At 39.6% G+C, this 14,047-nt stretch overlaps 1 protein-coding gene and 1 long non-coding RNA gene across 2 annotated transcripts in view; one reads left to right on the top strand and one right to left on the bottom strand.

Annotated features, from left to right (window-relative positions):
• Positions 1–5,888, top strand: part of bt (projectin protein bent) — a 247,652-nt gene extending 241,764 nt beyond the window's left edge. Inside the window, exons 133-135 of the mRNA XM_055075480.1 lie at positions 581–694; positions 2,640–2,869; positions 5,152–5,888. Of these exons, the coding sequence (XP_054931455.1) occupies positions 581–694; positions 2,640–2,839 (314 nt within the window). The 3' untranslated portion in view covers positions 2,840–2,869; positions 5,152–5,888. The remainder of the gene's footprint in view (positions 1–580; positions 695–2,639; positions 2,870–5,151) is intronic.
• Positions 5,889–6,307: 419 nt separating this feature from the next.
• On the bottom strand, positions 6,308–13,859 carry LOC129386952 (uncharacterized). The gene is made up of 2 exons (XR_008614293.1): positions 10,541–13,859; positions 6,308–10,091 (listed from the first exon to the last, which is right to left on the bottom strand). It is a non-coding gene; the product is annotated as an uncharacterized lncRNA (long non-coding RNA).
• Between the last annotated feature and the right edge of the window lie 188 nt (positions 13,860–14,047).

The raw sequence follows: 14,047 nt of genomic DNA, 5'->3' as shown, positions 1-14,047 counted from the left end.
TGTGCATTGTTTAGTTTTTGCCCATGAATATTCTTTACCGGATTATCACTGTTATCAAGTTAGCTCTCGATGCAAGAAATGCCCTACTTTACCGAAATTTCTTAAGTGTTTTCACCAATTCTATAGTGAGAGTCTTTTCTAATGAGACTGTGCATGCAACGTGAATAGTGTTCTACATTCTGATATGTGCGCAGGCACTAGCGATTACATTGTAATGTACGGTGATACTTGTATACATAAATAGTGAATAGACTTGACCTGTGAGTTCAGATTTCACAACTGATGACTGTGCTCACCATTATAGTTGTGATTTCAGTGTTGCTCGTCTTTCTGGGCACAACTTTGCCCAATAACGAGTTAAATTCTTAACTCACACTTTTGGCAGTACTATTTAATTCTTCACTGTCACCACAATGTGACCATATCAGTGAACACACAGTACACAGGCTATTCCGTATCATTGTGTAAGGCTTGGCATTGGCTTTTTAATGCACTGGTGTTTACGCATACAAATTCACCTCAGTGCATTCTATAGATTTGTTCACCCGACACTTGTTTAGTCAAATACTCCTGTTTTCAGTTCCAGGTGAGCCACTCATGGGACCTGGATTCTCCATATATCCAAGGTCAGCAACATCGGCAGAAGGCCAGCCAGTTGTGTTCAAGTGCGTCACTGACAAAGAGGCTGTTGGAGGTTCGTTGTTGTTTTATGTACATTTTCTACAGCTAGTGCAATATTCTTGTCACCTGTACTTTGTCGCCACGGCGGCCGCATTTTGATGGAGGCGAAATGCGAAAACACCCGTGTACTTAGATTTAGGTGCACGTTAAAGAACTCCAGGTGGTTGAAATTACCAGAGTCCTCCACTACGGCATGCCTCATAATCAGAAAGTGGTTTTGGCACGTAAAACCTCATAATTCAATTTAACCTGTACTTTATCAGTGGATGATGTGATGATGTTACTACAATCAATGAAGCAGAGGCACTGAAGTTTCATTTTTCAGTTTTTGTTTTCTAGGAGTAACAGAAGTGTGGTGACAAATAATGGAGCATACTGTAGCATTGTCGCACAGAGATCAGATTATTCAGTAACACTTATTTTTTATTGAATTCTTCAGTCTCTAGAAGCTAAGTATGCTATGTGTGATGTCATACCAAGTTAAACAACAGAATTGGAAAGGTGGTGAAAGCTAACAGTTTCAGTTACATGGCCTAAAAATATTGTGATACCTCACTCATAATTATTCACTACTCCCAAATTTGTGGCTTGCCCACTTTAGCCTTTTATACAACACAACCATGTTTTGCATGCCGATATGTTTGGGCTGCTTGTGTGCAGTAATCATAGATAAATACTATGATACATACTATACTATAACTATATATACATATACTATATATATATACATACTATAGATACATACTATACTATAATCATGTATCAATCATAAATACATACTATGATTACCAGTTTTAGATACCAAACTAAGTTGCAAAGAAAGCCTGTGATTTTAGAGCGCTCGTGGATTACAAGCTGTAATACACGTTTTTTGATTGGATGTGCTGTAAAAGGCAACAGAAAAATGAATGTAAGAAACTTAAGGAAACAGTCGAAATACAGATATTTCTTACTTTAAAACTGAGACACTACACTTGTCAAAACAGCAGGAGCATGTAATCAGAATGTGATGTTAGTTAAGCTTCTGCCTTTATGTTTTACAATACCTAAAATCTCAAATAGTGCAGCCAAGTGTAGAGCTGCCTTGAATGCTACTGCTTTTGAATTTTCACTTGGGACTCGACATCAGTTTTGAAACTGTATGGAAGCTATGTAAAAAAAGAAAGCAGCATGGCTGGTGGTACATTAGAGAATGGACCTTAATATAAATGAGATACAGTGGGCTTCCTCTTGTTAAGTGTTTCTCTTTCTAGGCAAGAGGATGTGGGAAAATTTGCCTCAACATTCAACAATTATTCAGTGGCTGGTTTTTACACATTATCATAGTAATATTGAGTGACCTTTAAATGAGATACTTTCATGAACATAACATTCAGGTTCCCTTTATTTTCCTCTGTTTTTATCTTCACTGCGTGTAATTTGCTCTGCTTCTACTGTTCTCCTGCTTATATGTAGCAAAACTTCCAAAAGGCATTAACTAGGTTTGTTTGCATCTGCAGCATAGTTGTAAGGTATTTACACAAGCTATTTCATGCTAAGGACAAGTCGAGCAAGCAGCCAATGACGAAATTTTAAACATACAGATAGCAGCACCGCTTGACCATTCTTGAGGCTTTGGTGCACATTATTGCTTGTGAAAACAGAGCACTCTCTCTAGCTTTACATTTTACTCTCAAAGGGAGGCCACTTATCAAAAGAATACTTCGGAAGTGGCAACTGCTCACGAAACGAAAATGTTGCTAGGATTTTGCAATGGGAATAGCACTACTCTTATGGACACAGGAAGAAGACCTCAGTATTAGTGTGTTTATGGAATGAACTGCCTCATTTGCTCTCTCACCACTTCTATTGTTCTTCACTTGCATTAATCTTTTCTAGCGGCAACTGCAACTGCCTCTCAGTATTATGAGAGAATATTCACACTCATTCCATAATGCGGCATGATGGCTTTCTTACAGTTCGGTGGCTGAAGGATGGCGATGCCCTGAAAGAGGGTGCCCACCACAAGATTGCCCAAGATGATCGCACCTGCACGATGACCATCACACAGGCCACCGCAACTGATGTGGGCCAATACCAGGTTATCGCTACAGATGCTAGTGGAGAGAGCACTGCTAGCTTTGCCCTTAATGTTGTCTCGGAGGCTGACCAGCCATGAACAACGCAGGGTTGAGCAGGCACTCTCAAGGTGAGTGAGTAATACGGTATTATAACAAGCAATAGCTAGCGTGCTGCAAAAGAGAAATATGTGATCTTACAAATTACAGGAGTAAAGAAACAACAAGATGCTTTGATGGTCATGTTGGTGCATGCTTTTTTCATTTTATGTTCTGATAAAAAGATTAACACCCTTCAAATTGTTTATTTATAAAGTTCAGTGTCAGCTGTTGTCGGTGTTAGCATCATGCACACATCTCTCCCACAACAGAAAAAACAATAAAAGAAGCTATTCCCACATAGCAATTCAAGAACCAACCCATATCAGTATTGTTTAACACGATTTAGTATTTAACTGCAATGTGCCAGATAATGCCTGAAATGGTTATCCTAAACATGCCCCCTTAATAAGGTCTGTATAAAACTGATAAAACTTCTAACCCAGAAATTTATTTGAGAGTGTGTGCATGCAGAATTTCTTTCACCTGTCTTTCCTGAATTATTCCTGAACTATTCACACCTTCATTACACCAGAATTATTCACCTGTTTAAAGCTTGGCTAACCAGCTGCTAAGAGGGAATGAACCAAATTACATATTGTGCACTTACCAGCAATTAGTTTCCAGTAAGTTGACATGACTGTGTGCTTAACTTTTGCACATATACAGGAAAATTAACAGAACTTAAAAGCTCTTGAATTATTTTCGGGGAAGATGTACAAGATTGCCATGCTTTTCTTAATGTGCAAAATTTTCCCACATAATTTTCCAATTAAAAAAATGCATTATGTGTATGCATTGTATTCTATGTTCAGCCAAAATATTTTAAAATTATATATGTTTTGAAGGAGAGGCTTCCCTTTAACTCAGACCTAAAAGTACAGCATTAGTATAGCTTTACAAGCACATCTAATAGTATAAGAAATGCAAACAGCCATGGATAATGTGAATGTCTGAATTTGGTGTTCAACTGGAAATTATTTCTTCGCCTTGGTTTGCTAATAGCAAGCAAGGAAAAAAAAAGCTGTGGTCTAGATTAACAGGACCTATCTTTGAGAATATTGGTACAAAGTTAACGGTTCTTAGGCTTGTGAATTAGTTGAATGGTTCAGATTTGAAAACTAAATAATTTGGTAAGACTTCCCAGTGGTGAAAGAACACAAAAGACTAGGTGGAGACAAGTGATTTTACACCGTGTGTTTTCTTTCAATTGTCTAGTATTTTAAGCTGTTCTGTTAATACAAAAAGCACGCATAGGCACATGCATTAGTTAAACTGTAACAAAGTGTGCTATTTTTGAAGGAGAGGCATGTCTGCGGGATTTTTTTTTTATGGGCAGACCTAATTGCTTGCAGCACAGATACATAGAAAATTACATATTTCATTTACTAGTCACAGCTCATCCACATCTGTGAAAGAAGTTGTGTCGGCTCTTAAAATACTTATGGTTGGCTGTTAACAGCTACATTGCATACACGAGTCGAGACTACTGGTGGAGATGGCTACAGGAAATATTGAAACTCAAGCAGACATCACAAAACTGAATAAGAAGACTGCCACATTAAGCACATAACCTGGACATTATCACTGGCATAATTGATGCCTTTGTTGCAAGGAAAAAAATATAGTTTAATTGAATTAGTTCATACATCATTAAAAATAATATATGAAGGCTGTAGTGCTACAGCATTGTAATATGCTTCTTACATGTTACAAAACCTGAACTATTAATTTATTTACATTAATTTATGTAATTTTTATCAAATGTGCACTCGTCTATATAAGGCAGACTTTAGCTGAGAATGGTTTGAAGTTGGGCTAGCTGATGTGGGGAACATGTTTGGAAGAACAGTGCAAATACAGGACTTGACGACAGAGTGCATAACATCTGGTGAGGGAGCTGATAGTTCATTTCACGTGCAGCAAATCAACCATGTAGGAGCATATGTTGTACATATCTGTACTTAAGCTTTATCTTTATGATGTACTTACAAGGCCTTCAGCTGGCCTGCATGATAGAGGTAAGAGCCTAGGCACTAAACAGTGCTGTAGCCTTAACTTTTGCTGTGCTTCACTGTCTAGTGTGTATGCTGTCACTAAAAGGAATACCTCCATATTTGTGTATGTTGTTTATCAGAGCATATTTCTTGTTGAAGAATGTCCAAATGAAAAAGTTGATGCCTCAGTGGGGTTAATGCAAGGTGCTTAACAGAAAGCGCTTGCATGATGAAGTGATCAAAACACACTGATGAAAATTTGTCTTCTTTCCCCTTCCACTGCTCCTTTCTCAGTCTCTCTTACTGTCATCTTTCAGGTGCATCATCTTGAACCTTTTGCAACGAAGTGTCTTCCTTCAACTCTCTCTCGCTGTCTTCTGCAACAGAAAAAATGGCAGCAGGATGGCATCACATGAAGCAGCATTATTTCTTCCATTGTTGATGGCCTTTTTCTTTCTTTGTTCAAGAGAAGCTCACTCATACACCAGAAGGCGCGAAGCGTGCAGATGCATAGGGTATGATGATGCCATCCTGCAGCAATGTAAAGTGCTGCCATGTAACCAACGTCTTTCAGTTCAGCACTGCAGAGAGATAATGAAGCTACTACAAGCAAATGAATTTACTCTCACCTAGGTGTTTTTGGCTTGCTGTAACATTTTTTTTCTTTTTCTCACGCAATATTTTCGTCTTTTTGGAGTGTTCTTTCTCCAACCTGTTGCTGTCTGAAACTCAGCTATTTCTTTTCTCTCTTCGAAACTAAAAGCAACATTATATCACGTACAGCAACAGTACTCTCTTGGGCAGCTAAACATGTTTTGGCTTCTGCCATAGCTTGCACAGCTCATGCACCTCTATCAAAATTCATGCAACGAAAAGTGCACAGTTTACTGTGATCATAAAATCATGCACTAATACTTCAGAAGGTGGGGGCAGCTTCTGAAGAGTGCAGAGCTTGAGGCCGTGCAGAAGTGAAACCAAGTTTACCAAACAGCAATTGTTTGTAGCCTGGACGTCATTTTATGAGCATATGTGAATAAAAGAGAAGTCGGTGTAACCTTTCGTCTCCTCGTTTCCTTGTGTAATGTGCTTTGGAAGTCAAGTGTCAAAACACACCAGCTCTCTCTCTAGGCTTCACTGCTTTCATCCATAGTTTCTCTGGCCTGATATTCACTTACCATTGGAAGTTCCAGGAATGAAGGTGTCAATAAAAATTAGTTTCTGTACAGCCAATGCAGCCAGTTAAATAAAAAGCTGCAATTGGAAATATTGCATGCCACCAGTTATGCATGGCACTCAGTTCCAGGCTTTCATGCCGATGCTGCAAGACAGTTGAACTTTTTCGCACCACTGTCCCGCAGTCATTTGCAGTCATCTGTAGATATAAGCCATAAAACTGCAATAGATTTTACATGGTAGCAGAACTACAGCAGCACACTTCTAGCTGTTCTTGTAGCTTGGTAGTAACTGTCAAAATTAAAGGCCACAAACACTGTTTTTATTTGAACAATACCATTAGTAATATTGATGCATCACTACATAATAGCATGGAATAAAGCATTCTTAAAACATAAAGAAAGATCTTCACAAAAATTGCTGTCTATTCAACTCTGCAGTAAAATAGCACAACCATTTGATCTTATATGATATCAGGCACGAGAGACAATGTATAAAAACATGCAATCAGTAGCTTAATGTTTCAGCAATCTCTAAAGGAACATCAGATGCAAGTACTATCTACATAATGAGAGATAGATTATGGTACTGAAAAACTGGTTCATTGTTCTATGCCAAGAGATGACCCAGTCATGCATTGAAGACTGCCTATAAATGCCTGAATTTTAGCCATCTACAGATGGAAGTGCACGCAAGGTGCCTAGAAGTAGCACACACATGACATCACTAGCACAGGAGGCCGGAACACTCAGCAGCGAAAAGAGCGCCAGTTGTGCTGACAACTATGAAAACACTGCATCTTTGGTGGCGAATGCTAGCGAGAGTGACTGCCATTACCAAACCACTGAAGTTGAGAAAGATTTAGGTCTTAAATGCCGTTAGAAACTCTGTGCTGCTAGGCTCTAAGGCGATACTATGCTCTTCTGTCTATGGCAAGCCAGAGGGTGCCACAGAGAGGGTACTACATGACCACACTTAGTGCAAAAGCTCTGTGTCATTTCTTTACGAAAGCCTTGTAAAAGTGGCCCTGCAGCATTTATTTTAGTTTCAAGTGCATCATAAGTTGCTCTTTATTATGCATCATTGACTACTCTTGAAAAATATATGACTATTTACATCACCAGAAGCTGGTTCTGAATTTTTTAGACAGGAGTGATGCCACCACTTCTTTCTCACATTTGTCATTTTCTCACTCTGTGAAACTATTAGCGTCTGTTCTCCATCAAACCGTGCTTTGACTCAAATCATGAAAATTTACTAGTTGTGCAAGTTATGAAAAGTTATTTCAGGTACCAACAGATCAGATATCTAATCTGTTGGTACGCTTACCTAAGGCCACCCTTGTGAAAAACTCCTGTAGAGCACGCTTACTGCTTTTAATCTGTTTAGGGAGGAGCAAATCCAGAAATGTGCTGTTGACTTGGGTATACTAAACACGATCAAGCTAAGCTGTTAGTCTGGGCAGCAAGTTCATCGGCAATTCACTCTTGTGCAAGGTGTATGTCCAACTAGGCAAAACAGGTATGGCACAGAACAATGAAGAAATGCAATATCTGTATGAATATGACATCTTCTTTGAAATTACTAGCCTAGTATTATATTAGGAGGCATGTTCCAAATGTAATGTGAGATCCTAAAACTTCCATGGATCAGTATGCAAGCTAAATTGCAATGCATCTGAGCTTTGCTGAAAATCTAAGCTCTCGATGTACAAGGCACACAATGTCAAAGAAGGAACTTGATTTTAAGAGGAAGCTTTAGCTCGGGGGCTCTTATGCAAATACATGGGAAAGGAGAAAATGTTTTTCTAGCCACTGCACCAACTTTGATGAGGCTTGTTACATTTAAAAAAAGAAAAGTGAAAATTTTGTGGCCGTAGGAAGCAGATCTTTTATACACGCCATCAAATTTTTCATAAAGATTGTTCAATATTGCAAAATAAAAAAATGATACTATCAATTTTTATAATTCAGCAATGAAAAATTACATCATAATTCTGTAAACTGCACCTATTAATACATCCAAAGTGAACAAAACTTATGTATTATACACCCCTGTGAAACATATTACTAATTTGTGTACAGGACACCTGCAAAACCCTTGTAAACGCTGTAACAAATCCACGTAAGCTATAAAGTAACATCCCAAATTTGTCCGCTTTAGATGATCTTACGTATGCAATTTACAGAACTTCAATATGTTTTTGGTGTAGAGTTACCAATTTGTAAACTTCGTGCTTCTACATATTTGAAACTTAGCAATTTTCGGCCAGCTTTGCAATACATTTCAGGCCCTAAATAAAAATATTGTGTCCTACAGTCACTACAATTTAACTCTTTCTCAAAAGCAATCAATTTTATTCATATCGGTCCAGTGGTTATCTCATAAAAGCGTTTATACATCTTACACATATTTTTATAGGCGGCTGCAGAGTTGGGCTTGAGCTAAAGCTTCCTCTTAAAAAATTATAGCGGGCCTGCGAGCATATTGAAACCACCAATTTCTGCATCACAATATGCTCCTTGCGTTATCCCAAGGTGAATGCAAACAGAATGACAAAAACTGATACTGCCAGACAAGAGTTATTCAACTTACAAATTCAAAATCAATGCAGACAACAAAAAGAGGCATAACCTTTCACATTTCACTCGCCCAGTGAAGACCCACAGTATTGCAACCTTTCTTCCCTTTGTATCCTTACCTGACATGGTGGTGTCATCTAGTTAAAGGGCCTGCAAATGCACCTTCCCACCCAGATTAAATTCTATATATGGCCATCAGATGTTTGTCAGAAATATACAGGATGAACTTTACCCACCGTTCATACCCACGTGCTATATGCAAGTGCTTATTTCTGTTTTATATTTAGACTGTAGACGGTTGGACAACGCACCAAGTGTCAGTTGCAAACAAAACTTGTGTTGCACAAATGTGGGTCCTCTTCATATCTTTAAAACGCAAAGGACATCTTTATTTTTAAGGTTGTTACTGTATGTATAGCATTAACACCCACAATATATTTTTCATGCCCAACCAATCAAAACAAACGGCATAAGTCATGTGCCTTTGTATCACATGCGCTTCCGAAAATTGTTGATGTATGACGCTGAAGTCAGTGTGGAAAGTGATTTCAGAAGCAAATTCAAATATCAAATGCTCTTATTTCAGCACTTTCACTGGCGCTGGAGGCATCGCCAAGTCCTATAGTAAACTAACATGTAATTTTTGGTTGCAGGGGCCCTTTAACAGGAAGCTTTAGCGCAGGAGCTCTTATCTAAATACATTGGAACATAGGAATTGTGTTGCTCACCACACATTGCACTAAGTTTCATTAACTGTAGGGATATATTTTCAATTTATACCATCAGGGCTTTTAGAAACATTCTTGAAATCTACAAGAGTTCAAAAACTCAAATATCAACTTTACAACGATGTAACTCAGCAATAAAAAGATCATAATTCTGTAAACAGCAAATAATAATACGTCAAAGGCGGACAAAATTCATATACTATTATACATCACTCTAAATATATCACCAGTTTGTGAATTTGACTTTTGCAATACCCTTGTAAACATTGTAACAATTTTGCCTAAGTTGTAAATGAATATATCACATTTGTCTGCTTTAGATGCTCTAACAGATATAGTTAACAAAACTGCAACTCTTGTTTTTGGTGCAGAGTTATGGATTTATAAATTGCATGCTTCCAGATTTTTAAACTACCATATTTCAGCAATTTTTGAAGAAAGCTAGAGGTTCTAACTCAAAATTCTGCTTCCTACACTTGCTGAAATTAAAATTTCTCTCTCAAATGCAACAAATTTCGTTAGAATTGGCCCAGCAGCATCTCATAAAAGCATTTCTGCATTTTACATGTGTATTTGAACAGCGAAATCGGAATTGCCCCTAGCCAAAGCTTCCTCTTTAAGTAGGCAACAGCACAGTGGCCCATGATGTCAAGCGGTCATTGACTCGGTGTAACGTTGTGCCCATGTTGTCTCATCCGTGGCTTCTTGGGGCAGCATATCGCAGCACGGTTGGAATACTTCAGTGTGATGAGCAATCCACCACTGCAATGTGTGCTGAAAGGACCCGCATGCTCAGTCAGCACCATGCAAGCACATATTGTGTTGGCAGAAGCATTATATAGGAAGCCATGAGCAAGGTCATGCAAGCTATTTCCGATTTTTTGGTTCACCTTAAAAAATCAATTTTCCAGTTAAAAACCAAGCAATATAATGCTACAATCTTCAACTATATTTAGTAATGTCTACAATATCCAAATATCATGAGGATATATGCAGCAGTTAATGAAACTGAAAATAAAACTATTTCTTGTTTTGTGAGAGCATGAAACTTAGGAGTTTGAAAATAGTCACTCTGTCTAGTAGTGAGGGTTTGTTTAAGTTGAGTCACGTGACCATATGATAATTTGGGGGTCCTGGGTCCTCTGGGCACGAAGGCCACACCACCCACAACCAAGTCCGAGGCTCCGACTCCTTCACGCAGCTACGACACAATGGGCGCACACCTGGTGTAGAGGCGCGCACTAATTCGTGCAATGATTGGACACCGGGCACCGCTCGCCGCTCTCCACAGCTGCTCCTGCTCGTGGACTGCAAACATGCCTTGATCAAAGAAGGTGAGTGTTGCGTCTATGCCATGTGCTGGAAAAGCCAAGGATAGGCAGCGCTACCGTACTCTAACGGAAGAAGAGAAGTAAGAACGTCTAGCTCACAAACGTGGAACTGACGTGGCACAGTGTAATGCTTCGTACCACAATTATTTCCCTTAAAGGGCCTCTCACCAGGCCCCATAGCAAATTTTTGTTATATGCTGGAAGTTGTTATGTGCCCTTTAGGGAGCATTCTGCCACAAAAATTTTTCAAATCGGCTCATTAGTAGCGGAGATAGACATATTTCAGTGCCGCAAACCCATGATTTCAGGAGGCGAGCTCCATTGCCAAGCGAGACACTCTCTCCACTTGCCCCGTCTAGCCCTCGCAAGCAAAATTCCTTCCCTGCGTTCTCCCATACCAGACCTCGAGGATCACGTGACACATACATTGCAGACCCAGCCTTTTTTCTTTTTTTTCCTCGCTTTCTTGTGGCACGGCACACTTCTGCTGACAGTGTCACGTGCGAGCTGTTGTGATTGTCTCATTTCACGCAGCGCACGGTTTTGCGCACTGTGCACGAAGACACCTGACTAGTGGTATAAGTCAGTGCTACACGAATACTCAGGCAGGCACAAACAGATGCATCACAGAGCATGATCCCGCGCTGGAACACGGTAGAAAATTACACAGTTTCAGTGTCTGCGTGCGCGACTACACGACATGGCAACAAGCAAACGAAACAGAAGTACATATCGCTTGCTGTGCTGCGAAGTGAAACAACATGCAGACATACGGTTTGTGTGTTTTATTATTTCTCTAAGCTTTAATTTGTCTATTCAAGCAACATATAACACAAATAGCGGATGTTGCCTTGAATAATTCTCGAAGTCACGTGTCACCACGAGCAACGTCACAGTGCAAACACGTGTACGTAGGAGCACTAGCACGTGTACGTCATCCTCCGGTTTGCAGCTCGGTGGCCGCGAGGAGAAGGGAAAACGGCATTCAGTTTGAAATTTCAGGTCTTTCCACAGTGCGTAGCGATGTAATACTTTGCAGACATGATCGTTGTCGTGTAATGTATGCTCTGCGCTTGTCAGCTCAAAATGGCCAGACCTGGTGAGGGGCCCTTTAAGAGAAATTATTGTTTTTGCCCATGTTTTTTAAGTTATAGACCACATTCATCTCGCATGTAAATGGATGACGCTCAGTATGTGTGAAGATTAGAAAACACTTCAAAATTCCAAGGTGCACAATGATTAGCGCAGTAAATGCAACGAACGAATAAGATATTTTGATACTAAAGTTGATCTTGAGGTACCAAACTTGACGTAATTGACATTAGTGTGATGTCATGATGCCAAACAAGTTCGCTGACCAGTAGCAACAAGGCTAGGTATGATGCTGCTCATTAAAGAAATGTGTGCATTTAGTCTAGCTCTGCTTGCAAGTAGCAGCTGCAGCAATAACAGGTATGGAGAGAGCCAATGTGTGATGACATCATGACACATCCAGCACCTAGGTACCAAAACCAATGAATAGAGACAGCCTATATAATTAATTTAGGGCACTCTGACTCTTACTGGCATTTCTTTATGGTTTTAAGGGCCTGGACATCCATTTACCAAAAGGAATTGACAGAAACATCATGTCAGTACTTGTTAAAAAGTACTGTCATAGACCTTTGTTTTCTGCCCATGTCATTAGTCACATTACGCATATTTAGTTAATGCTATTATAGTACTGTAGTTTACCAGTCAACAAGAAGCCTTCTACTGCCTACCTTTACATTATATTCATGGTCATGCTACATACATGAGAATATAGCATATATAGATGTATTTCCAATGAGCACAGGTGTATATTAATAAACATGCTTCTAGATCAACAAACAGTTTCCACTTTTCGAAGAATGTGTCTTACTTTAACAAAGGGCCACTGCTTTATGACTCTCCCTCCTTGTCTTATCATTAACGAATTACTTTTTAAAGAGGTATTGACATTATGTTATAGATTATTCATTTTTTCACAATTAATAAGGGCTCTAGAGCTCTAAACCCTAGAAAAAACTCAGTGCCCTTCCACTCTGTGAAGAAGGATGACCAGCGAAGCTGTGTATGTGGGCCCCTTAATGGCGAACTGCACCTCCGCCGCGGTTTGGCCCAGCATTGCACTATCTTTGGGATCGGCCCACGTATATGGAGTACTTAACGCCTGCTTCACCTTTGCCGCTGGTCAGACCGGTATTGCACTACCTTCAAGATCAGCCCCTGTATGGGGAGTGCTTAACGCCTACTTCACCTCTGCCGCGGGTCAGCCCACGTATGGGGAGTTTTTTGCTTACAACAATGACACGAAAATTTCCTTCGACGGTAGAGGTATACAGCTTTGCTGTAAAAAATAGTGAAAATTCTCAGAGCATTGTAAATAATTTAAAATAGTGGCTTTTCTGTAGCCAGTTTGTTCCGTTTCTCAGAAGGATACTGTGTTGCGATTTCATGACACTGTATGTGGTCACGTGGAAGCAGGACATTATGAAGGTTTGGGACTTGCTCCAGCTTGCTTTGTTGCCCGCTATGCTGCTACATGGGCCCTCGCAACGAGTAGCAGCATACGAGGCAACCAAGCGAGCCAGAGCAAGAGTCAGAACATTGCAACGTCCTGCTCCTACATACTGTGTCAAAAACGAGAAGAAAGGGGTTAACCGAGGGGCCCGATTTTTATTAGTCATATCATAAGAAGCCAACACTGACACCAATGACAACATAAGGGAAGTTAGTTGTGCTTAATAAATGAAATTAAGAAACGATAAATTAATGGAAATGAAAGTGAATGAAAAAACAACTTGCCGCAGGTGGGGAATGATCCCACAACCTTCGCATTTCGCGTACGATGCTCTATCAATTGAGCTACATACTGTGTCGTGACACAGTGTCCTCCTGGAAACAATATCGTAACTGGCTTTAGAAAAGCTGTTATATTAAATAATATGTGGCACCCTAAAGCTTGTCACAATTTTTTCTAAGGTTTAGAGCTCTAGGACTTTCATTTAAATGACGTATGAATAGTCAAAAATATCACGGCAGGACCCCTCCAAGCTTCACGACTTGAGATCATCCACCATGATGTTGTGCCTCTTTTTTCTTAGGCAAGTCTTGCTTTTTTTGTATCACCAAGATCAATTCTGCCAACTGCTGAATGCTTGTAACAGATAATGTTGCCACTGCCCCTCTTTCCACAATGTTCTTCAGCAATTTCAGAGCTAAGTTCTAATTCAATGCCTATCTTGTATGGCATAACCACTCTTTACCAGATGTTTGTAGCAGACATTATGAATATCCAACAAGCATTTTGGAATCATTGTAAAGCTTTCATGAAGCAGTTAATGAAACGCTCCATATTTACACATTCCATTCCTG

The sequence above is a fragment of the Dermacentor andersoni genome, chromosome 11, assembly GCF_023375885.2.
Source record: "Dermacentor andersoni chromosome 11, qqDerAnde1_hic_scaffold, whole genome shotgun sequence".
Lineage (NCBI taxonomy): Eukaryota > Metazoa > Arthropoda > Arachnida > Ixodida > Ixodidae > Dermacentor > Dermacentor andersoni.
The sequence above is the reverse complement of the archived record's forward strand: the minus strand, read 5'-3'. Positions and strand labels throughout refer to the sequence as shown.